Here is a 25,858-nt window from a genome sequence, read left to right as displayed (position 1 = left end):
GATGTTAGTATAGATTATAGAATAAGATAACTACTGCAGGGTAAAAGAAGTATTGACGTTTGTGTTGTTGGAAAGACTATTAGGTAGATAATTGTGTTTAAGCTTATGGGTTTGGATTCTCTCATCTTTGCATACCCATGTAAAGATTTAGATTGTCAGACCTGAATTTTGATCCCAAGTCCAAAACCACCAACAACCGAAAATCAAGAACGGACCTCATGTACTTCCATAACCTTTCACACTACACTCAATCTTGTAAGCCCCCCTAAGAGCATGATTGTGGCTTGGGTCCACGTGCGTGGCATGACATTTAATAAGGCATAATCCAAAGTAAATTACAAGATCGAGAGTTCTTAGTAGCATGGGCTTTAAGCTATTAAAGCCCAAATTTGTAGTTTTGTGTATTATGTCATCTATATTTTTGTATTGGGCCTCGAATATCTATTGGGCACGCATATTGATTTTTTAGGTATCAACAAAAAGATACTTTAATATTATTATCTCTTACACTCTAAAAGGAAAAAAAGGACTAGTTAGTTTGCATATATATATATATATATATATATATATATATATATATATATATATATATATACTACTATGACCTCGTTTGGTTCACGGAAATGAAAGTAATTCCTTTGTCTTTCTCATGGGAAGAGAAATGAAATTTTCTAACAACTTTCCATTCCGATGTTTGGTAACGTAAAGAAAGTTATTAGAAAAGTTGTTAAAAAGTTTGTAAATAATGTAATAAAATAATATGTTGTGAGTAATAAATGCAAGGAAAGAGGGGGGAAGTAATTTTTTTTTGGTTTGGAAGGAATCACTTTCCCCCTCATTTTCCCTTCCTTCAGGAAATTATTTCCTTTCCTTTTGCATCCCAAACACAGAAAAGGAACATGATGCTTACTTTCCGCAAACCAAACGTGGCTTAAAAGCAAATATATTGCCCATGGTTTGACTGAGGTGGAAGATAGCAAGGAGGGTCAAGAACGTAAATGCAAAAAGCATGGGTAAAAAATTGAGGTAGAGAGAGACACCTGTCTGCTTCTTTGCTCCGCAAAAAGAGAGAGCGGAGGGAAACAGGAAATTCGAGAGGAGGAAGTAAGAAGGTCATCAAAAGGTATTAATTGCTTCTTCTTGCTCTAGGTAATTGGTTTTCAATTCGCTTTATTTTATTTTTAATTTTTTTGAGTTTCTTGCTTGCATGCTTGGGTTCCGGTTGGCCTTGCCTTCAGTCGGAGGCATGGGTAGTGAGTATGGAGCCTTTTTTCATTCCATTCCTGATTTGGTTGTTCTCTGATGCCTTTTTTTTTTTTTTTATATGCAGGTGGTTGTTTGTTTGTGAATTTTGCAACTTGGAGCAGCAGACAAGAATTGGTAGGGAGAATTTGGGTTGGGTGAGCTGCCAAGGGTTTGTTTTTATCCAGTTGTAACTAATTTTGGAATATCTTTTTGACTTTTTATTTTTTGTTAGTTGATTTTGATATTATGATTTGTATTTTACTATTTTAAGAGTTAAGAAAATGAAGAATCTATAATTTCTGTTTGATGCATTGATCAGAAATTCTTCATATTTTTGTTCCCCAATCTTCTGACTCACATTCCAACTTTCTCTTCATTGCAGGCTGGTAAGAGATGTAATCAAGGTTCAATGGATGATTTTCCTCAGAAAGATGAAGGTCATGCAAAAATTGAATCGAGCAATAAAGATGATCGATGAAAATCCTAATACTGATTGTGATACTTTACAACGTAATCTAAAGAGCTTAGATCCTGTACCAGGCAACTCTTTCATCTGTTGCAATCTGATGTCAGATGGCCTCCCATTAGCTTTAGGGGGGGGGGGGGGTGTTAAGGGTAAAAATGTAATTAGCCAACTGAAGTTAGTTTAGGATAAATACAGAGAGTTAGTTAGCCTGTAAAAACAGAAACAACATCAATACAATTGTAGCTTTATTCTTCTTCGTTTTTCTCTCTAAGTTTTTCTTCCTTCTTCATCTTCTTCCTCACTTAAATTCACACTTTGTATGACAAGAATGGTTGAGGAAAAGTGTAATAAATCCTAAGTTGCCACTAAACTTGGATAATTTCACTATTTCTAATGTTTGCAAAACCTTGCAAAAATAAAGCTACCTAGCTAGCTCTCTGTATAATTTTTTTATTTTTATCATCTTTGTGACTTTTGATATAGTTTCCATGCAATTTCATCAAGTTATATATATACTATTGTTCAGAATACATCCTTCCTTATATGCTTCCATGAATGAAGTGACATGGAATTTTTGAGTTCATATTTCTCATATATGGGTTTTGGCAGATTGCTCAAGATTAGTTGTTAAAATTTAGATTATTGTGTTATACTGAGCCAGAGTTGTGTTGTGTTTAATTGTTCAGTGATGGTGGAGAATAGAAAAGTGAATTCTTGTAGCCTTCAACAAATTTGTATACAATCTATTTTCATTTTCACATTAAAATGGACTAAGCAATATGTGTGTTTCAAAACAATTCCATGTATGTTCATGTTCAAATTAAGAACCTTTAAACTTCTTGTTATGAAAAACTCAATGCAACTTTTCTTATTGGTTTAATGTTGAGCTCAAAGTTGACTCATTTATCTTACAAACATGAATCGAACGAATTAAAAACGAGTCAAACTAGCGCTGTATCGAGCCTATTTACAGCCCTAGCCACATTCAAATGTTGTAAAGCCCTAGCAAAATGACTTTATGTCTTATAGAACTCCTAAAAGCAGACACTAGAGAGAAATCCCATTAAATTTTTGGAATCTTTTGGCAAACAAAAAAAAAAAAACCTTATGTCTTATAACAAATTTAGCAAGATAACATTTTGGATAGTTAGATTCTAATAATTTCACTCAAAATATCAATAAAAAGATTGGAGAGGGGCAGATTAGTTGGAGAAAGCTGGGACCCGGCGGTTTCACATCTCCAAAATTAACGAGAATGACGTGAAAGAAAAAGCATATTCAAAGAGCAAGAAAAATCCGAGTATATAAGTCAGATCGGCCATTTCAATCGAAGAAAAAAAAAATCAGATCGGCTCTACAGACTACAGTTGTCTTCTGCCATTTTAGTCCTCATGAGTCCACGCGAACACCAAAAAAAAAAAAAATAATAAATAAAAATCTCGTTCAAGATAGCTAGCTTTGATAGAGTAACAATGCTGACTTCACTAGCTAATAATATCACGTACATACGATAAAGTTAATCAATAATACACAGAAAAAGATGACCAGAAAAATTCAAACGTACAACTTTGATAAAGTCATTAATATGTGTTGATTAATGGAAAACGATAGCCATGCAGACAATTAAAATATTGGGAGAACGACTAATAATTGAGTAAGTGACTAAAGATGAATGATAGGGTTTTGCATTATGATAAGGTCTTCGTCACCCACTAATGCAAGTTCTTGAACGAAAGGCGCAAGACCTGAGACGATAACTAGAAGACGACTTCTGGAAAGGGTGGTCGATGAATGTCCCTCAATCATCAAGAAATTAACAACCATAATACGATGCACTAGCTGGAGATTCCCTCTTGGCCCAGAACTTTTTTCTTAATTATTCGAGCATTGTCACTATTTCAAACCAAGTCTCTTTTTACAGCTTTTGTGGGTTCAATTACTCTCTTTCATCTTTAACTAGCTCAGCTTCCATAGTATTGCCTTCTTCAACTATGAGTAATGCTTCTTACAAGGTAGAAGACGAAGCAAAAAGAGAGAAAACGCTGTAAAGAGATATTTCTGACATTAATGCTGACTAAATTAAGACTGGGATTGCAGAAGAAGGATCATGTCGTTTTATACAGGACTCAATTACCAGAAGCTAAGCCTTCAGTTACCTACAGCATGTTAGCGCGCAGCTTAGCTTAAGTAATTAATCAACTTAATTTCCCAACTGTACTAGTTTATTGGATCCAGTACGTACATTACTGAACAATTGACTACAAGTAAACATTGCTGCTAAGTCTTGGTGAAACCCGAGCCCGAAAATGTTGGAAGAATTAATTTATGGGGAGATAAATAGCAGAGTAGGATAACGTACGATAACTTGTTTGTCACCAGTACAAGAAGTCCTAACAGAGAGTATATAATGGGAAAAGACGACTCAATTATGGCCGTACAACGTTAGGTCTTCGTCAATAGAGTCCCTTTTGGCCCAGGAACTTTCTGTAGTCTATTTTATCAAAGTCTTTTTCAAGCTTTTGCCTTTTTTTCTTTTTTGGCCTTTTTTTTATTTGTTTCATCTCTTTATCTAAAGTAATTAAGCTTTACAATCAAAATTAATTAACAATAGTCGGAAAGGCCTAAATTTTTATATACTCTATTGATTTTTTAATGTGGATATACTTCATAGTCTCACATACCGCCGCATGTATGACGAATTTTCAAGTCATACATATGAAAAATCAATATTGAATGCACATACATGTTTAACGAGATGTCTAACGAGCAAGTACCCTGATGATGACCCTATAATGAGGTTAGTTTCTTAAACTCGTTATTTTTTTGGGTATCATGATTTTAAGGATTTGCAATCTTTGTATCCCTTGTTTCCGTTTAATTTTATGAGCCAGATATGTAGTATTTGATTTTCACTTGCAAGCAAATTTTTACTTTTATAATTATGATTATCAACTACGGATTTTTATCATTATCATTAATTACAATGTTAGAGTGAGTATATATACTAAGAGTACGTGTAGAGTGTTGTTCTATGTACATTGGAAATCTGAGGCTATACAAAAGAGTTTAGAAGAGTTTCGGCTTCTCTACCGAATGCTATTTGGTTTTTCGTTGGATATCTAAATTGTTTTATCAATAATGATATGATTGTATAAAGCGTGGTTTTGGTGCTTTTTATTTTTTATTATTTTTTATTTTTTATCATTTGAACTGCTATTCTTCATTCATACAAAACCAAAAAAGTATGTGTATTAAGATAAGAAATTTGTCGATATGTTTTTATCTAATAAAAATTTTCTGGGCAGTAGGTTTTTATTTTTGCTACGTGCATGAGTTTAGTAAGATTGAGGAAATATACTTTGAGAAGAGGAATTAATGCTCTAAAATCATACTATATATTGACTTAATTTATATTTTATTTTATCTTTAGCGATACAAACATAAAAATGTAGAGCATCACATAAAAGAAATGATGAGTCCATCTCGTCTTTGATTTTCTCTTTCTCATCAGTTCCATTTGATTCTAGTTTCTATTGTCAGCATCACACGGGGAAGTAAGTACAATTTCGACAATGTGAGGTGCAACCGCGAGATCCCCCGTGGAGAGGTCGAGATGCAGTTTCAACAAAACAAAAAATTGGAAGAAACACTTCTTTCAGTTTCATTCTGGAATAAGACATTCGTAATTGCCTGTTTGATTGCAGTCTCATTAGTCGACCGTTGTTCTTATACATTCCAATCATTGATGAATAAGAAAACTGCCTTGCAGTAGACAAAGAGTACTTGAGGACTATATTTCTCATTCTGCGATCCCTTACTGATGGCACTTTCGTTGTAAATATCATATTGCTAAAATTCATGATTAAACAGCAAAAGGTAGAAGAAAGCTAGCAGGAAATCTAAGAACGAAAGAAATCCAAGGAAGAAGACGATGAACTGATATTTGATTTTTCTCTAGGTAATTTTACGTACAATGACTAACCAACCATACAGAGTTGGATTACAACTCTCATATATACCAACTCTTATGTAACTAATATCACTAACAACTCTACAGATGGTTGACACGTGTTCTACATCTTAACACATATATCATTTTTGCAAAGCCATTAACGCTGCCTACGAGGTACAAAAAGAAAAAAAAAATCCGAATTGGCATCGGCCAGGTTGGGAATTTTCTAAGGTATCAGCAGCCGAGATAATTCCATTTGCTAAATTAGTTGCTGGGAAGCTAGCATGGCGCTTTACGCGAACCAGCATTTTAGCAGTTTTTCCCATGCCACAAGAAAGCAGATCATAATTTGAGTTAATCCAATTATTTTAAATAGCTAGTTTAAGGACTGCATTGCCAATTTGGATGAGTTGGAAAAAAAAAATGAGAGAGAGAGAGAGAGAGAGAGCTTTTCCTCTACATTCTCATAATAATTAGTTTAGTATACGTACGTACGCCCCGCCCCGTACGTAGGTTCAAATTATCAAAGAAGCTAGAAGTATAATGGCAAAGGAAATGGGACCAACTGCAACAACCTTCCCCTTGGCTGTTTGTGTAAACAGTTCTCAAGAAAAAACCCATTAATCTTTCTCCCCCAAGACTATTGGTTCAATATAAAGTGTTCCATTGTGAAGCGCCAGGTGGTTAACTTATATAGCTGGCGTGTGCAGCTGGAATCAAAGAAGTAAAAAAGACTTAGTTTAGCTACAAAAATAGAAAAAGACTATCACTGGAGCTAATTAAGTATTACAATTACAATTACTGGAGCTAATTGACTATCACTGCATTCCCAACATGTTCCATTGTTCTAGCTACCAACCTTAAATAATAAAAAAAACGTCGATCAATATGTGGACACAGGAACATCATTATTGGAAGAGACAGATAAGCATAAAGGACGACATAGTTTTCCCCTCACGAAATTTCTACGATAAGCTTTAACCCGTTGATTGATGGAAGCCGAAGCCCTATAAATAGTGTAGGCTAACACTTGCTTTTCTTATCGAAAACATCACACACAAATACTTGTACTACTAACTGGTCTAACTACAAGTTATAGTAGTGGTGCAATGGCCTTATTATCAGCTGGGAGGTTGCAGATTATGCATCTCTCTTTTTTGGTTGTACTAGCAGCAGCTCAAACCCAGACTCCTCAAGTCAAGCCGAATTGCCCAGAGCGCTGCGGTGATGTCCCAATTTCATATCCATTTGGCGTTGGTGCCGACTGTTACCTCCGACCAGACTTCAACATCACTTGTGACCAGCTCACCACACCCCCGTCACCAAAGTTCTCCAACAGTACATTCACCTTTCCCGTACGTATTACGAACTTTTCCCATGGTGAGGGTGAGTTGCAAGTAATACAAGACGTAGCCAGAGAGTGTTATAGCACACTCGGTTTTTACGAGATGGATATGTCCACCAACAGCACGCTCGAGCTGCCACCTCCATACACCATCTCTCACAAGAACAAGTTCTTCGCAGTGGGGTGTAACAGTGTAGCAGTGTATCAAGGTTACCAAAGCAAAGTCCCAGATCCAGAAGAAAGCTACAAAGGCGGGTACACCGTGAGCCTGTGTCTAGATGCTCTCGGCACAGCACTTCCCACCAATTCTTGCAATGGTTTCGGGTGTGGCCTAAATGCCATCCCTAGTGCACTGCAAAACATGTCGGTGGAATTGTATACACTTGATAGCGCCTTCAGATGGTGGAACCACTGGAACCTAGAGCCAGACTATCTGTGCAGCTATGGCTTCATTGTGCAAGATGGCAACTTCACATTCTCTGGGAACATAAGTTTTGAAGAACTGAACAACAAAAGGAGGCAGCTTCCGGTGGTTGTTAATTGGGCAATTGGGGATGAGACATGTGATGTAGCAAAGAAGAAGACAGAGACTTATTCATGCAAGGAACATAGCGAATGTGTCGATCATACGATCAATGGTACTTCATCTGGAGGTTACTGTTGGCGTGAGGGAAACATGGAAACCACAAAACATGGAAAAGTAAAAGGAAAAGTAAAAGTGGAAAAGTAAAAGTGACTTACCTGCCTAATTTCCGGATCTGTGTCTATTACCTCCACTATTAGAATAGTATACACCATGTATATATTTACCTCTTCTGAGTAAGAGCTTGTATGAGAAAGATATGAATTCAATCTTTCTGTTAAATCTCAATACAAATTATTCTCTCAATCTTGTTATCTTTGACTTGGTATCAGAGCTAAGATCCGAGAGGACTTTGTCTCTTGTCCGTTCAAGAACGATCTGACCATCTTCTTCTTAGACTTCGACAATTATCAGTCAGCGTTTGGTCTGAAATTCAGCCCATCAACTTACATTCCACATCAAATCGACATCAAGATCTATTCCAGTTGCGCTAGTTCTTCCTACAGGCGAAAACAGTTGAAACATCAACCATCAGACCCACATCTTGTTCTCATCAATCACCACACTGTACCGAGCCCGACGATTGCATCCCAGCAGCAACGTCAACTTCGACTTTTCGACCCAAACCAGACGAGATTCCTTTGCAGATTCCAACACCGGACCACCAACCGCTGTTGAAGCTTGCTAACGCGCAGCCCACAGCCGGCCAGCCTCATCCCTGCGCCCTCCAGCAGACCTGAACGCATCTACGCCCAGCGTTCACCGCCTGCATCACCTCCTGATTCCGGCAGCCCAGATTCCGGCGTCGCAGCCCAGATTCCCGGCGTCGCAGCCCAGTTCCCGGCATCTTCTCCGGTTCGCTCGCTCGACTTCGTCTTCAGCAGCAGACAGATCGATCCGTCCCAGGTCGGTCCGCAGATCGCCGGCGCTCTTCTCCCAGACTTTCAGTCCAGACCGGCCTCGTCTTGTGTCCCAGACCGCCGTCGTCTGCCTCCGACATCAGATCGATTTCGTCCGCCGTCGTCTACCTCAGATCGTCGAATCCCTTCAGTCGACTCAGTCCGGCGTCGCTCCTCTTCAGTCGACTCAGTCCGGCGTCGCTCCTCTTCCAGTTTCTTCTCCTTCAGATCGGCTTTCTCCTCTCACCAGACTCGGCCTTCAGTTTTCCCGTGGACCAGAACTCCACTTTGTGGAGTCTGTTCTGAGGTTCAGTTTTTTAACCCTCTCAAAAAAAAAAAAAAAAAAAAAAGAGTATTATTATTGCACGATCTGTTCCGCTGCATACTCAGTGATTGTGTGATATTCCTTCTATATTATTGCAATGGGTGGTGATGAAAAAGAAGGTCAGAGTTCTAAGATCAATGAGGTCCAGAAAGTTGAAGTTTCTGTCCGAAGTTCAGACGGAGGTTCTTTTGGGGGTCCGAAACTCAATGGTACCAACTTTCGAACGTGGAAGAAGATTATGTCTGTCCAGCTTCGTGGTATACACAAGATGGGGCATGTGACTGGAACAACCAAACCTCCTAGTGAGGAGGATTTGGATGGCTATACTAAGTGGGAGGATGATGATGGATCTGTGATGGCAATCTTATTCAAAGCCATGACTGATGATGTGCTACAATTGGTGGAAGGGTGTGAGACTGCTGAAGCAATATGGAAGACATTGGAGGATCTATATACAAATGAGTCTGATTTTATTCAGGTTCATGAATTAATGTGCAAAGCTGCAGGTATGCAACAGAATAGGCAATCAATAGCTGTGTATTTCACCAAGCTGAAGAATGTATGGGCTGAAATTGATCAAAAGCGTCCTTGCAAGATCAAGAATCAGGAAGATCTTGTGTGGTACCAGAAGGAGAAAGAACTTGAAAGAGTTCATGTATTCTTGAGGGGGCTTGATGATAAGCATAGCAATGCCAAAGGAGAATTGCTCAGAATGACAGACCCTCCTAGTCTAAACACAGCTTTTACATACATCCGCAAGGATGAGTCTCAACAGGACAGTATCAAACATGCACGGGTTGAAGTGTCTAGCCTAGCCATTCAAGCAAAATCACCAGCACCATTTCTCCAACAACAGAGATCAGTCCCACTTTATCAGCAAGGACCTCCACCAGGCTTTCCTAATCGCCCTCGTCCACAATGCACTTATTGCAATGATGTTGGGCATGTTCGAGAGACTTGCTGGAAACTGAACCCGCACCTCAAACCTAAAAAGCAAGGTTATCATCCTAAGGCAAAAGCAGCTGCTGTTCAATTGGTCCAAGAACCAGATTTCTATGGAGTGGCTGGACAGGATCATCATGCAGCAGGTGGGGCTACTCCTACAGCTTCTATAGCTGGTCGGGGTAAGATTGGTATGGCTTTAAAGGTTTCTAACTTTGTTGGTTCTGATACATGGATTATTGATTCTGGTGCCTCCGATCATATGACTTATGATAAATCATATTTTACTGAATTGTCTTCCCCTTCAGTGTCCTATGTCACAAATGCCAATGGTGAGGCTTTTCCTGTGTTAGGGTCAGGGAGAGTGCGTATTACTCCCACTTTAGAACTTCATAATGTGTTATACGTGCCTGACTTGTCTCATCACTTGATATCTGTTCCACAGTTGAATACTGAGTCTAAATGTTCCGTAACCTTTTATCCTATGTATGTGATTTTTCAGGATCTTCTCACCAGGGAGTTAATCGGTCAGGGGTATCTGAGGGGCAGGTTGTTCCATCTAGATCAGACATACGCAGGGGAGAAACCAGGAGCACAGTCCCGCGCCGCTTTGACTTCGAATTCTGATAAGCTAAGTGAAATTTGGTTGTGGCATCGCCGTTTAGGGCATCCATCTTTTAGTCTTATGAGAAAAACCATGCCTACTCTGTTTATTGGTGTGGATGAGTCTGTTTTACATTGTGAAACATGCGTTTTGGCCAAGAGTCATCGTGCAACTTATTCTCCTAGTGTTTCTAATAAAAGTGTTATTCCTTTTGAGTTGATTCACTCTGATGTTTGGGGATCTTCTCGAGAACCCACTGTGTTCGGTATGAGATATTTTGTGTTATTTATTGATGATTGTACGAGATTGTCATGGGTTGCTCTTCTTAAAACCAAAGATGAAGTCTTTCCAGCTTTTCAAACTTTTCGTACTCTTGTTCAAACACAATACCATAGCACCATTAAAGTCGTTCGTTCTGACAATGGGGGGGAATATGTTAATCATGTTTTCCAAGAGTTTTTTAAAACCCATGGGATTGTTCACCAAACCACATGTCCACAAACACCAGAACAAAATGGAGTGTCTGAAAGGAAAAATCGTCATTTACTTGATATGGCTCGTGCCCTTCTCTTTAGTGCTCATATGCCTAAGTATCTTTGGGGCGATGCTGTACATGCTTCCTCCCATCTTATCAATCGTCTCCCATCTAGTGTCCTTCAGGGAAGAATTCCATTTGAGGCTCTTGCATCTCATGTCTCCTTACCTTCATTTCATAACCTTCCAGCTCGTGTCTTCTGTTGTGTTGCGTTTGTCCATATTCCTAAAAACCAGCGGTCTAAGTTGGATGCCCGAGCGCTTAAGTGTGTGTTTGTGGGCTACGGAGGTTATCAGAAAGGGTATAAGTGTGTTATCATCCACCAACCAGAAAATACTATGTCACTATGGATGTTACTTTCTTTGAGGACATGAGTTATTTTTCCTCCTCAGATACAGCTCTTCAGGGGGAGAATTCATATTTTGAAGAGCTGTATCATGGAGAGGGGGAAGAATCAGGAAGCGGAAAGCTGTATCATGGAGAGGGGGAGGAATCAGGAAGCGGAGAAGAGGTCGCACAGGCAGGAGGTATTTTGACGAATCCAATTGAAAGCGACAGCTCATCACCACCTCCAGAAGCAGAAGCTCCTACCATTACTTCTACCCCTGACCCACAACTCCCTGGTACTGAAGATCACCCATTTGAGGTATGTCCATCCACTAGTACTAGCAATAGTGAGTCTAATGTTGAGCAATATGTGTTACCAAATAGAACCACTCGAGGTCAATCAGCCAAAAGATATGAACCTTCTCTTACTGCCAAATCAAAATACCCAGTAGCTAATTACATGTCCACTAGGAGGTTGTCTAAGTCATATGAATCATTTGTGAATCAAATATCTGCTGTATCAGTACCTAACAGAGTGCAGGATGCATTGGGGGATCCAAAGTGGAGGAAGGCAATGGAGGAAGAGATGGAGGCATTGCAGAAGAACAATACTTGGCAACTTGTGCCGTCACCAGAAAGCAAGAAGGCTGTCGGTTGTCGTTGGGTGTTTACTGTGAAACATAATGCAGATGGATCAGTAAACCGGTACAAAGCACGCCTTGTAGCAAAGGGGTTTACTCAGACGTATGGTATAGACTACGATGAAACGTTTGCTCCTGTTGCCAAGATGAACACTATTCGGGTCCTGCTCTCGTTTGCTGCTAGTTTAAACTGGCCACTCCGACAGTTTGATGTTAAGAATGCATTTCTTCATGGAGAGTTAGCCGAGGAAGTGTACATGAGCCTTCCACCTGGGTATGTAGTTGCTTCTCCTGGTGATTTTGTATGCAAATTGAGAAAGTCTTTGTATGGTCTCAAACAATCGCCTCGTGCTTGGTTTGGGAGATTTTCACAATTCATGCGGAAGGTTGGTTACAAACAGAGCAACTCAGATCATACCTTGTTCCTCAAGCATCAACAAGGGAAGATAACAGCTCTAATTATTTATGTGGATGATATGGTAATCACCGGCAATGATACTGTTGAGATGGATAGACTGCAGAGACAGCTAGCCTCTGAGTTTGAGATGAAGGACTTGGGTGAACTTAAGTACTTCTTAGGAATTGAGGTAGCCAGGGGGAGAGAAGGGATCTACCTGTGCCAGAGGAAGTACGTTCTTGACTTGCTAACAGAAACAGGTTTGTTGGATTGTAGACCTATTAATACTCCTATTGAGCAGAATCATTGCTTAGCTGAGTATCCAGATAAGGTACCTACTGATCGAGCTCGCTATCAGAGGTTAGTTGGCCGCTTGATTTATTTGGCTCATACTAGACCAGATGTTGCATATGCAGTGAGTGTAGTGAGTCAGTTCATGCATAACCCAAGTGAGAGTCACATGGATGCAGTTATGAGAATTTTAAAGACCTGAAGTCAGCTCCAGGAATGGGAGTTTTGTTCTCTAAACACAACAACATCCTTGAGGCCTGTGGCTTTATAGATGCAGATTGGGCTGGAAATATTACAGACAGGAGGTCAACATCAGGTTACTTTACCTTTGTGGGAGGTAATTTGGTTACATGGAAGAGTAAGAAACAGAAAGTTGTGGCACGATCTAGTGCTGAGGCCGAGTATAGAGCTATGGCTCACGGAGTCTGTGAATTGCTGTGGCTGAGAAATCTGTTACATGATATGGGTTTCAAACTCAAAAGTACTATGCAGTTGTATTGTGACAACAAGGCAGCCATTGACATATCACAGAATCCAGTACAACATGATCGTACTAAACATGTGGAGGTTGATCGTCACTTTATAAAGGAGAAGCTAGATGCCAAAATTATTCGCTTTCCTTTTGTTCCAACTGAAGAGCAACTTGCAGATATACTTACCAAAGGAGTTTCCAGGAAGGTGTTTTATGACTCACTAAGCAAGTTGGGCATGGTTGACGTGTATGCACCAACTTGAGGGGGAGTGTTGGCGTGAGGGAAACATGGAAACCACAAAACATGGAAAAGTAAAAGGAAAAGTAAAAGTGACTTACCTGCCTAATTTCCGGATCTGTGTCTATTACCTCCACTATTAGAATAGTATACACCATGTATATATTTACCTCTTCTGAGTAAGAGCTTGTATGAGAAAGATATGAATTCAATCTTTCTGTTAAATCTCAATACAAATTATTCTCTCAATCTTGTTATCTTTGACTGTTACACTTGCCGGTGCACGACAGGCTACGATGGGAACCCATACCTCTCAGATGGTTGCCAAGGTGATAAATTTCTACACTTACATATATTGATATATACATCCATATTTATATTAGTTGTCCGCAGCAGAGATATTAATTTAAATTATTAATTGAATTAATTAAAACTCAGAAATGGGATTTTGCTACATTTATAACCCTACTCTATCAATTTATCACCTAATTTATTGGTTGCTTTCTTTCCAGATATTAATGAGTGCCTGCTAGATCCGAACCCATGCAACAAAGGAAAGTGCATAAATTTACCCGGAACTCACACTTGTACATGTGATAGTGGGTACAGATTAAATGGAAACAAGACCACTTGCGTGGAAGGAGGCAAAGGAAAGAGCACTGTCTTGAAAGTTTCATTAGGTATGCTCTAGCTAGCTTTAGCTATTTACTGTATATTAGTATGCATCCTCAGTTATACATGACCATAGATATATAAGCGTAACAGACTATTCGATCATATGTGATATTCAAAAAAAACTAAAAGTAGACTAAAACAAGAGGATTTGGCTCCTCTGCAGTGAGCGTGAAGTTCGTTTAATTGCGGACGCTCATCAAATTTGGTTGTGACTTTTCAACTGTATATGTGCAGGTATAAGTATAAGCATGTTTGTCTTACTGGTTGGAATTTTTTGGTTATATTGTGGAATGAAGAGAAGGAAGTTCAAACAACTGAAAGAAATGTACTTCAAAGAAAATGGTGGCGAGAAGTTACGAGAAAAACTGGCTAGCTAGTCACAAGGGATCTGTCGAGACAGCAGCCAGGATCTTTACCTCGGCAGAACTCAAGCAGGCCACAAACAATTACCACAGAGATAATATCCTTGGAGAAGGAGCTTATGGAACAGTTTACAAAGGAGTACTTGCGGATAATAAAGTGGTAGCCATAAAGAAGTCCAAAATCATGGCCAAGTCCCAGACTGATCAGTTTGTTAATGAGGTGGTTGTTCTTTCTCAAATAAACCATAGAAATGTGGTGAAGCTTTTAGGTTGCTGTTTAGAGACAGAAATGCCTTTACTAGTTTATGAGTACGTTAGCAATGGCACTCTTTATGACCACGTTCATAAAAGAAATGGAAAAGGCCCACTTTCATTAGGATTGCGATTGAAGATTGCAGCAGAAACAGCAGAATCACTTGCGTACTTGCACTACTCCACATCAATGCAAATCGTGCACCGAGATGTGAAAGCAACTAATATACTACTGGACGAGAAATTCACGGCCAAAGTATCGGACTTTGGAGCTTCAAAATTGGTTCCTGAAGATCAAGATCAACTGTCAACTTTAGTGCAAGGAACAATGGGATACTTGGACCCTGAATATCTTCAATCAAACACACTCACAGAAAAGAGTGACGTCTATAGTTTTGGTGTTGTACTTGTGGAGCTACTAACAAGCAGAAGGGCACTTTCTTTAGACAAGCCAGAAGCGGAGCGGAGCCTAGCAAACGTCTTTGTTTGTGCAGTGGAAGATGGTCTATTGAAGCACATACTTGATGAGGAAGTAGTTAAGGACGGACATTTTGAGACTGTTGAAAAAGTTGCCGATCTGGCCAAAAGATGTCTAAGCATGAAAGGGAGAGAAAGGCCAACTATGAGGGAAGTAGCAAGGGAGCTAGAAGGACTGCAAATTTTGCCAAAGCATTCAGGGGGTGGAAAGCCTGATTCTTCTCCTAAAGAAACTGACTACTTGCTCGCATCACCTTCAAACGCTTATGTTGTCGATGTTAAGGGTGAAGGCGATGTTGGTTCCATTACAACCAGTATTGAGTACGACCAGAGCATGCAAAATCAAGCCCAAGTGTTAAGGCCTGATGATGCTGGAAGATAGTTGATTGATAATTGGCTTTTTCTTTCAATTGTCGTGTTTGCAGTGCCTTGCAAGATATCTAAGAGTATGCACGTTGATAGTCCTAGTGTTGTAATTTGGCTCTAAACCAGTTGTTTGGTTCAATTTGATAAGAAGAATGTGTGGTAAAGTAATGTATATATTATTTTTTTTTCTTCCTGAAAAATGCTTGTCTGGATTAATTGTAATTTCAGTTTTCTTTTCTTTAGTAATTATTATAGTGCATGTCAAACATTGACTAATAGGTGATCCAATGAACCATATTTTTGGATACCACATGCATCACATTTTATGTGGCGGCTGATGCCTGATGTGGTACAGCCACATCATTTAATGAAGGGTTAAATACTGCTTACTCTCTATACTTATAAGGTTTCATCGTTTCAGTCCCTGACATTCGAATTTCATCTAAAAAGTCCCTGAACTTCCAATTTCCTCCCAATTGGTCCTTGCCGTCAAGTATCCGTCAAAAACTTCGTTATCTTGTCCTAAAAAGTCTATTATACCCTCAATTACTTAAAAAAAAAAAAAAAAAAATTCTCTTCCTCTCTTTTTTTATTATTTTTTTTTCTTTTTACCTCTTCTTCTTCCGGCTCTCTCGCCTCCTTCTGTTCATCTCCTCATCAAGATGGTTCCAATCCACTGACCTTCAAGAGGTGAAATGAAAAAAAGAAATAAAAGAGAGAAAAAAAATAAATTAAAAAAAAAAGTGATGGTATAATAGACATTTCAGCAACTTTAACAGAAAATTTTGACGGCAGGGACCAATTAGGAGGAAATTTAGAGTTCAAGGACTTCTTAGGTCAAAATTCGAAGGTCAGGGACTGGAACGATGAAACCCTATAAGTATAGGGAGTAAACAGTATTTAATTCTTTAATGAAATTATGTGATAGATTGGGCTTTCTGTTAAATCAGCTGCCATAAAATAGAATGAGTGGAATGGGTGGAATGTAGGCGGTACAAAAAAAAAAGTGGTTAATAATTATCCTCAACATTCCACGGAGTAGTTGGAACTACCTATTTTGAATTTTTGATATGTAAACAATTGAAAAGATTGCAGCAACCATACCATGGGTGTTTAAATAAATCTAAAACAAAAACATATGGAGAGTGTTCATACAATATTGTTTACAGATGATTGGCTAGGTAGATATTTATGAAGCTGGTGCACGCTGTCTGAATCAAAGAGAGCTCCAATCTACATATGCAGTAACTAGTCTGGTAGAGATTTTTTTTTTCTTTCTTTTAGAAAAAGTCAACTCATTCCATTGATCAGCGAACTTACACGTATAGACACACCCCAGTGGGGCTAACAAAAGAATCATTACCTAAACAATTCAACATTTTTAAAGATCATGAAGCTCAACCAAAACTGCCCTACAAACAACCACGGGAATCAATCAAAAGGCACGAATGCTGTGGGTACTCTAGCTTAGTGACATATCTCATTCTTGAGTCAAGGTAGGCCCCATCTCCAACAGAAGAGGAACCTCAATATCCACAACCACCTCACCATTGACCTCCTCGAATGTTGAAGCAAACAATAGTTTCAGCCAACGCAAAAATATCAAGTAGTTTCTTCCACATTCTTCAATGCCAGAGTGCTCTCAGACTCAAGCTTCTAAAGCACCCTCTTACTGCGAACCTTCGGACCTTTGGTTTGGTCTTGTTCTTCGAGCTTTTAGGTCTTCCCTACCTATTTTTCTTAGGAGAAACCCTAATCACCCCATTATTGTTAGGTAGTCCAAAATCCTCCTCAATCTCCAAGCAAGAAAGTTTCAAAGAATTCGCATAAACTTTGGCTTTCTTGCTCGGCCTAGTATGGATTGCCTCAGCAATTTGGTTCACTCTACTAATTGGTGCAACCTCAGACACCATAGCCACCGCCGGTTGTGCAACCATAAGAGGGGCTGGAGCCATCGCATTCCATCTCGGAATGTGGTTCAACAATTCCAAAGAAAGTCCCACAATGGACGCCAAATCTGTATGTATGCCTCATCATTTAGCTCGCGGATCAAATAAGCCGATGGAGGCCCTCAAGTCCGACGGGTAAAAGCGCGGCCTTACCCGCATAAAAGCCCGCAAAAGGCCCAGCTTGGTGAGTAGAGGGCCAAGCTCGGTTTAGCTGTTTAGGGGTTTGAAACCCGGCCCGGCCCATAGGCCCGTAAAAGCCCGCCAAGCCCAGCCCGCAAATTAAATGTAACAAATTACATATAAGTTATTCACAAAAGATGACTTAACAAATACATCTTTTAAAGATTGAATTAAACATATAAGGACTAATTCTTACAAATAAGGACAATCTGCTCTGCACTTGCCACATGTCATGAGTTAATTTAGTTTTTTACCCTTAACTACTTCTTTTGACTTTTTATCCCTTTATAAGGACTAAATCTTATAAATAAGGACAATCTGCTCTCCACTTGCCACATGTTATGAGTTAATTTACTTTTTTATCCTTAACTACTTCTTTTGACTTCTTTTTTTTATGTTACTTTTTTTTTTCTGAGAATAATCCCTTTATGTTACCTTTTCTTTTCTTGAGAATAATCCCTTTATGTTACTTCAAAAAAAAAAAATCTCTTCATTTTACACATTGCTAAGATAGAGAATCTCAGAGCTCTTCGTCAAACTTCTTTTTCTTCTTTATTGCTAAACGTGTCCTTGGTTCAGTAGCAGCTTCATTTGCAGTAGCAGGAGTAGTAACTGTAGCAGTACATCAGGAGCAGGAGCAATTAGATCTGTCAATCCATGAATGACAGATCAATTCAATTTGAATAGTAGCTGATCATATCATTAACAGTAGCCGATCATATCATTGAACCAAATTGCAGATCATATCACTGAACAGTAGCAGAGCATATCATTGAAATCATTTTTTGAAATCGTTGCATGATAGTCTCATCATCTATACTAGTAAAAATGTATTTCTCAATATATGAAATCAAGCTATCATTCATAAACTCGTCTCCCATTCAATTTCGGAAACGAGTCTTCACAATGTTCATAACAAAAAATATGCTCTCTACACTTGCAGTCGCAACTGGTAAAATCAATATCAATGTCACAAAAGAATTAGCTGAGAATCATTACTTGACAAAATACACACACACACACACATATATGTATAGACGCACATGTTATTGATATTGATGTAATAAAGTATTTTTTTTAATCGTTTCTATATTGGACTTGAAAATATGTAAATAAGAAAGAAATAGAAATCATTAATATAGAATAGGTTATATATTGGATCTGAAACTTTTGCTTGTTACTGGACAAGTTGCAATGAGGCCCATACAAATATTTGGAGTTTGTAAGTTCTTGGAAGTTCATTGAAATTTAGGACTCATCTACTGCAATATAGGCACATAGAATTGACTCAGCAACAAGATTACCAATCTCACTAAAATTAGCAGCAGAACTTTATACAGATTCATCAAGGCTACAACTTCAACCAAAACCGATTTCATCATTGCTCCCATGAGAAATCCTTGGTGAATCTCACTAGTACAACTGCCCCCTTACACCATTCTTCATGCACAAGTGCCATCAATATTAATTTCAGTAGAGTTATCAATTGGCTTCAAGCAGATGGAGGGCTCGAAACACTTGCATGACCGAGAATTTTTTATGCCATTCTCCAGCTAGATGAATAAGGTTGATGACAGGACTCTCCATGAACTATGAGATTCCTAGTTTTCCAAATCCATGATGCCGTTCCACCAATCTACAAAACTAAATGACTCCTGTTCAGAGAACCTTTTGGCCAGATATTTGGCCAAATTGACAAAAAGAATTAGGAACTCCTCTTTAAATTCAGTGTTTTTATGATCAAAAATCCAAGATGAGCAAATGATGTACAGAAAGATTAGGCAAGCAATGAATAACCACTGAATCATCTTAATCATATCAATGGTAATAAGTGTGAAACTATTTCTGCAGTAGACTAGGTAGTGAAGCCAACACCTTATTGCAGTATTAAAATGTTTCATGCTTATGACCATTACTAATATTCATTGAAGAATGAAACAAATACATCTTATTCTTGCTAGGCAGCAATAGAAAAAAAAAGCCTTCTCCATCATTTCACAGCCAAGTCTAAATCTCCACCTTAAAACCCATCAACAGAAACAGAAAAGCATACTTACTCTAGAACAAGAGTTATGGCTCCCCAATACTAAAATTTCAGAACCAAAATTACCAGTTGAATTACAGGGTTTGGTACTTACCAAATCCTCCATGATCCCACTTATTCTTCTTCACCATCTCCCTCTTCTGCAAAACTCAATTCGTGGCAGAACTCATCACTGTTGCTAAAATACTTCTTCATCCCAACCAAATCCGCCACCCTTTTGGCTAGCCCTGACCCCTCGGCGTGTCATTAACACTTCGAAAAGTCCTAATCTTCTGCAACACATCACTCACATCACCCATTTCAGCAGCACCATCCTCCTCCACACCCTGGAACACTACCACCTCACCAGGAATCTCCCACCTCTTCTTCATCCTACTCTCCGGTCCAATGCTCCTAGACCCCTCCCTCCCAATGCCACGTGGCTTCCTTGTCATACTATCTACGTAAGCGTTTTGTTGCCTTATATATATCATCTCTCCCACGTAGCAATATTTAGGATTGTGTGCACTAAAGTCAGAAAATCATGAGTGAAAAGAAATTGAGAGCATCTTTGTGAGAAAGTAAGTTGAAGCTTGTTTGAAACATGAAGATGTTAGGTTTTCTTTTGTTGCATTGGTTTTGATTATCTTTGCATTATATTTTGATAGTTATCAAAGTAAATTAGCTCTTAAGTCTGATTATGGATTTGATTTCATGACTGCTTGAATCTTGTTGATCATACATGTCAGATTATAAGTTCTCTGAGATGTTTGGAAGATGTTAGGTCCGTGTCTTTTGTTCTAGTTAATTCTTTGTGTTTGGACCCAAAATGAGCATTTTGGCTTGACAAGGCGTGTCTTGGAGAAATTGAGCCAAAGTCAGTGGCTCAAGCTATATATTGTCGACAAGTTCGAAATATATTATTTAGAGGCTAAATAAAGCCTACTATGGAAGATTATGCGAGCTGCAAGAAAAGGAAATGATGGAAGCATGGAAATGAAAAGTCAACTTTAGCACATTTTCCTACTTCGGCTAGGAGAAACCGAGCTAAACAAGGAAGGAGGGGCGGCAGACTAACCAAATGAAATCCAAATGAGCTAAAACTTTCCATATTAATTCTAGACATCCCAAGGATCATTTCTTATGAAGAGTTCTAGAGCTAGTTATGAGTGAAAAGCCTTCAAACAATCAGTCCAATTTTCTGCAGAAGCAAAACTGGAAAACTGGACCTGTAAGGAGGCCAGCAGCATTTCCGGCCCATCCACATGGAAGAAAGCTCTGAAAATTTTCCACAATGATCTACACTCATTGTGGATCATTTGATATGAAGAAGTCGAAGACCCATTTTGAGTTCTTGGTGGAGATATAGCTGCAGCAAAATTGGAGCAGTAAGTGCTTAAACCTAACATTCCATTAGTGTTTAAGTGCTTAAACCTAACATTCCATTAGTGTTTTAAGTGCTTAAACCTAACAATTCTATTAGTGTTTAAGTGCTCAAACCTAACCCATCATGATTTGTTTAAGGCCAACCACTATGGCTTGGTAGCCTATATATAGAGGCTACAACAAGTAACAAAACACAACACAAATCAACAACAATCTCTAAGATTATCCAAGCCTCTCTAGAGCAACCCCTCTCTAAGAGCAACCCCTCTCCTTCTCTTCCCAGTGATCACACTCCAGTCTTAGTCTTCTCAAGAGCCGACTGTCAGTGCCACTAAACCCTCTGTCAACGTGCTTCGGTCCTAATCTCCTCGGGAGCCGACTGTAGTACCGCGACCACAACGGTTACGGAACCAGCTAAGCAAGGTTAACGCCCTCGCAAACCAGCCAAGCTAAAGTCACGCTTTAGCAAGTTCTCCCCACTTCCCAATGATTTTCGCTCTACTCGATCTACAACGTCGAGTATCGATTGTGTGATATTGAAGAAACTAAGCAAAAGTCCTCATCACGAGGCACAAAAGACCCCCACGACGAGGTTGGTGCTCTCCTCGTCTACAGTCGCTCAAAAGAAGTCAGGTCAAGGGACACCCCCGACGACCGCACCCGAACGGTGCTGGCATGCCCGCTCAAGAAAAGAGACTGTTGACCAGCTCAAGAAAAACTGGAGCTAAACACTTTGTTTGCTATGGACTAGCAAAGTCTAAGTATGGGGGTATTTGATAGGAGCATAATTATGTGATTTTTATAACATTAATCTCTATATTTTCTTTGTTAGTTTAGTGTATTTTCTAGTTATTTACTTTGTTTATTTATTTTATAGGTATCTTGGAGCAAAGAAGAAGAAAAGAAGCAAAAGAGGGATTGAAAGATAAAATCGGCAAATCTGCATGTGCATATCAGTCAATTTTGACGGATCACTGAGACCAGTTCATGTCAAGTTTCCAGATCTTTTTATAGCTCGTCAAAATCATTTTTCTAGAAGAAGTTATGGCATGTTTAGTACAAGAAGGTCAGGCTGCTCGTGAATCTGAGGTTGGACGAAAATTTATGTTTCGAAGCCTAAATCACACCGGGAAGCCCGAGGACGATTTTGTGCTTCATATTCCAACTTGATATGGACAAATGGCACGATATGAATGGTTGGAATGAGTCATCAAGTTCAAGAGCCAATAGGAAAACCCCACCTAAGCACATGAACCCTAATACTTTTAGGTTTTGGATTTCCTACACAATAAGAAAAATGAAGGCAACCTCTAAGCATATAAAAGGAGATCAATAGGCAACACCTCTCTCTCTCTCTCTCTCTCATCCTCCTTTTCGTTATTTTGTGTTGTTGATTCCGACTGTGTATAGCTAATTTTTTTCAGTAGTTAGGGGGCAGTTGAAGTCCCTAGACATGATCCATAACATGCTTTGACATTCAATTTGTTTTCCAATTAATGAAGTTGAGCTTTTGTTTACCGGTTTCTCATTGATGAATTATATGTTTGTGTGTTTTGGAGGCCTACTTAGTATGCATGCTAGGGTTCTAATACTTTGATGGTTTGATGTCTAGATCAATAGTTGGATTCCTCAAATTATCTAGAGAAGTAATTGGTGGTTTTCACTAGCAAGAAAACAAAACCCTAGGCTTAGCAAGGCGCTAAGTTATTTGAGATGCCTAGTGATTGCTCAAACTCTTTTCAAACTTAATGATCTCTGCATTTGTAATCTAATAAACGTACCTTTTCGTTGCATTTCTTGGGAATAGTCTAGATGTAGAGCACTTCCTGCCTAGCGTACAAAGTAAGAAAGGGTAATAGGTTGTGTTCAAGCGTACCGAGCCAACCTGAGTGTCTTCAACTAAGTTAATTGGTGGTAAATTGGACAAGGTGTGTTGTGTGTGATTGTTGGGGGTGGATACTTTCTTCCTAGCTAGTTTCATTATCTTGATATCAACCATTCTAAAGAGAGATTATTCAGAGCACCGCCGTGCACTTGCACCAACATAAATGAATGGTTAGATTGCATTAAATACACTTTTTGTTTATTAAAAATAAAGTTGATAATAAATATCAAGGGTTGAGATTATTTTATAAGGGTTGGGTCACTTGCACCGTCGGTGCATAGAATAATTTCCACATTCTAAAATATGTTTCAGTTTCGTTTTACCTTCTATTCTCTATTTTCCTTCATTTATTTAATAAAGTAAATCAACTCCAAAAATTCTGAAATTTTGTGTTTTGGACACCCTGTGTGTTTAGTACATCTTGTAAACTTTCGTATTTTTCTGAGTTTTTTAGATTAGGTTTTTAATCAGGTTTTCGACTGCTGTTCCCTAGGAACTGTGGTCACTTTTGTGACATTGTTTTGAGTAGTTAGAACCATAGTCTTTTGTGGGAAAGACCCATGTTTACCCTTGCTACAATTGATAATCTTAAGTGTGAATAAGAAAAATCAACAGCTTATAAATTTAGCTATCATAAATTTGCGAATAATACCTGAATAGTACTCTGATGTACATATTTAAAAAAAAAAAAATTCATATTTCGTATTCCTAAAAATATATATACTTTTGAATACGCTTTATACATGTTTTGTACACATATTAAACACGCTTTATTATGTATTTTACTCATGTAATCACATAAAAATGAAAATAAATTAATTGATATTTAAGAATTTGAAAAATAATGAAGTAATTAAATATAATGACGTTATTTCCCGTAAGTTCTATTTTCATTTTGGAATTTAGGGGGCTCTAAAGTTGACTTTTTATGAGGCTTACTTTTTGAAGAAATTTTATTCCTGAAAATTGTAGAGGACGTTAAATGGAGTCCATAGACACGTAGCACGCCAAAATCGTAGTCTGTATGAGTAAATTACAGTCTATGGAAATTGAATTATTTTTCGGAGTACAGGGGCAAAATTGATATTTCCCTGTGATCAGCATAAAAAGAAGGACCACAAGCATTTTAAGGCACTTCCCTTTCATTCTCTGGCTGTACACATAGAGATTCGTGACTCGGAACCCTGACCCAACCCGAAACGTTGACCCAGTGGGTCTACCGCAGTCCGGCCACTCTAAGTCGCCGCATCGATGCCGTTTGGAGTGACTCTCCACGTTGGTGACATTCCCAGCCTTCCTTTCCATTAACAGTCTGCGAGTGGAGAAAATCGACCAAAAAAAGGGCTTCAGCAGACCGCACAAGTGACCTGATTGGGAATCCAGTTTCCCGCCACCATAGACAACGAGATGACCTGGGTTTTGGAGCTGGCTTTGCCCTGATTCTAACCGTATAAACCTCATTCACTGATTCGATTTGTGGTGGACAAATCGAACGATTGAAATTTCATATTCCCGATATTTCCAAAGTAAATTTTGGCCGATTTGGATTTGTGGTCGTTTTAAGAATGGTTAGGGTTGTTGTAAAGATTCGTTTGGAATAGGTTCTGCGAACCAATTCGGAGTCAGAGGTGGTGGCGCATAGGGTCTACATACAGCCACTTTCGGCGGCGGGTAGGGGCGCGTGCAGCCTCTTCTGGTTTCCTAGTTAAACCCTTTAGGTAGAGCTAATTAATGCGAGCGTTTGGAAACATTTTGGTAGATATACGTTGAACTTTTGGATCGATGGGATTATCGAAGTTCCGGAAATTCATATATGAATTCTTGTTAATCCGACTGTAAAATTGTGTTGATTTTTCATTATGTTGTTAGAATCACTGAGTTGATAAAACCCTAGAAGTTTGAGTCGATTTCGGTGTGAATTTGGATTTTCAAGATTTTCAATGAACTATTAAATGAAGGTTTCGAGCTTCGTTAGAGCTAAAATTTAACTAATCATTAATTTATTTCCATTTGAGTGTTGATTGTGGTTTGCAATTTTTTGGATGTGATTTCATAATTGATTTACAATTTTTTTTATATATACTTTAGATTTGGATGTTATTTGAAATAATGATTCCAGAAGAATGTCTTGAATTTGAGCTTGGGTGTGATTTTAGATAAATGGCTTGGATTAAATTTTGGTTGTGATTTATTGGATTCTTGGATTGAAGTATGGATGGTAGGAACATTGATTGAGATATATTATGTTTATAAATTTGGTATTGTTTGGATTGGATATGCTATGTGATTGGAAACACTAGGAGAGAGGGGATGAACTAGTGGTAAAATTGTGACACCAGAAGAGAAAGGATGCACTGGTGGTCATTGTTGATGTTGAGGCACCAGAAGAGAGGGGATGGACTGACGGTTGATGTTGTTGTGGCACGAGGAGAGATGGGATGATCTAGTGGCCGTGATGGTTATTGATTTGAGATTAGTATATTATGATTTGAGATCTTTATGGTTGACGATTGTGTGTATATTTCTATCTTATCGATTTTTATTTAGATTTAAATATTTATATTCAACGTTTTTAGTTCGTATCGCAATTTAGTGTTCTAATGATCGAGATTTAAGTGCTGTAACCCATAGGTATTTTAGTTGGAATGTGGTTTTTATTATGGGGAGCAGGTAGGCTCTAGAAGTTTAAGGTTAGACTTGTGTTGTTAGAAGTGTTTAGTTTGTTCTTGCATGTTTGGGTAGTCCATCACGGCGGGAAGTTCTACCGAATTTTCGGTAGAATTTTACATTAATTGGGCTCTATAGGGCAATTTCGGATTTCAGGGTGAAATTCAGGGCCGGTTCTGTTAAACAACCCCGGTTCAAAAATCTTATTAAATCTAAGCATTGTTACGGGTCTAAAAATTCTTATAATTAACTAAATCTAAGCATTGTTACGGGTCTAAAAACTCTTATAATTAACTAAATAAAATTTTATAAAAATGCTGTTGTCGATAAATTTATACTGATACAAAAGGGTCTGGATCATGGGTCGACACTAT

At 38.5% G+C, this 25,858-nt stretch overlaps 2 protein-coding genes and 1 pseudogene across 3 annotated transcripts; all 3 read left to right on the top strand.

The window, feature by feature from the left end:
- The first annotated feature begins 6,772 nt into the window (after window positions 1-6,772).
- LOC133722986 (wall-associated receptor kinase 5-like) lies at window positions 6,773-7,738 on the top strand. The gene has a single exon (XM_062149824.1). The coding sequence runs from the start codon at window positions 6,773-6,775 to the stop codon at window positions 7,736-7,738; it is 966 nt and encodes a 321-aa protein (XP_062005808.1).
- Window positions 7,739-8,546: 808 nt separating this feature from the next.
- Window positions 8,547-10,585, top strand: LOC133723806 (uncharacterized). Of its 2 annotated transcripts, none has more exons than XM_062150672.1 (2): window positions 8,547-9,939; window positions 10,260-10,585. In XM_062150672.1, the coding sequence occupies exons 1-2, from the start codon at window positions 8,913-8,915 to the stop codon at window positions 10,382-10,384; spliced, it is 1,152 nt and encodes a 383-aa protein (XP_062006656.1). In that variant the 5' UTR covers window positions 8,547-8,912; the 3' UTR covers window positions 10,385-10,585. The 2 variants fall into 2 exon arrangements, with proteins under 2 accessions (XP_062006656.1, XP_062006655.1); XM_062150671.1 differs by having other exon boundaries at window positions 8,547-9,948.
- Window positions 10,586-13,464: 2,879 nt separating this feature from the next.
- LOC133722985 (wall-associated receptor kinase 5-like) lies at window positions 13,465-15,575 on the top strand (annotated as a pseudogene).
- Window positions 15,576-25,858: the final 10,283 nt, after the last annotated feature.

The sequence above is a fragment of the Rosa rugosa genome, chromosome 7 (genome assembly GCF_958449725.1).
Source record: "Rosa rugosa chromosome 7, drRosRugo1.1, whole genome shotgun sequence".
Lineage (NCBI taxonomy): Eukaryota > Viridiplantae > Streptophyta > Magnoliopsida > Rosales > Rosaceae > Rosa > Rosa rugosa.
Note: the sequence above shows the minus strand (reverse complement) of the source record. Positions and strands in the feature narration are given on the sequence as shown.

Bases quoted from the DNA above. Each gene is read 5' to 3' on its own strand.
- LOC133722986 (XM_062149824.1), top strand. From the start codon at position 6,773: ATGGCCTTATTATCAGCTGGGAGGTTGCAGATTATGCATCTCTCTTTT.
- LOC133723806 (XM_062150671.1), top strand. From the start codon at position 8,913: ATGGGTGGTGATGAAAAAGAAGGTCAGAGTTCTAAGATCAATGAGGTC. The intron at 9,949-10,259 runs GTATGGCTTTAA...GTGATTTTTCAG, and splicing joins AGCTGGTCGGGGTAAGATTG to GATCTTCTCACCAGGGAGTT.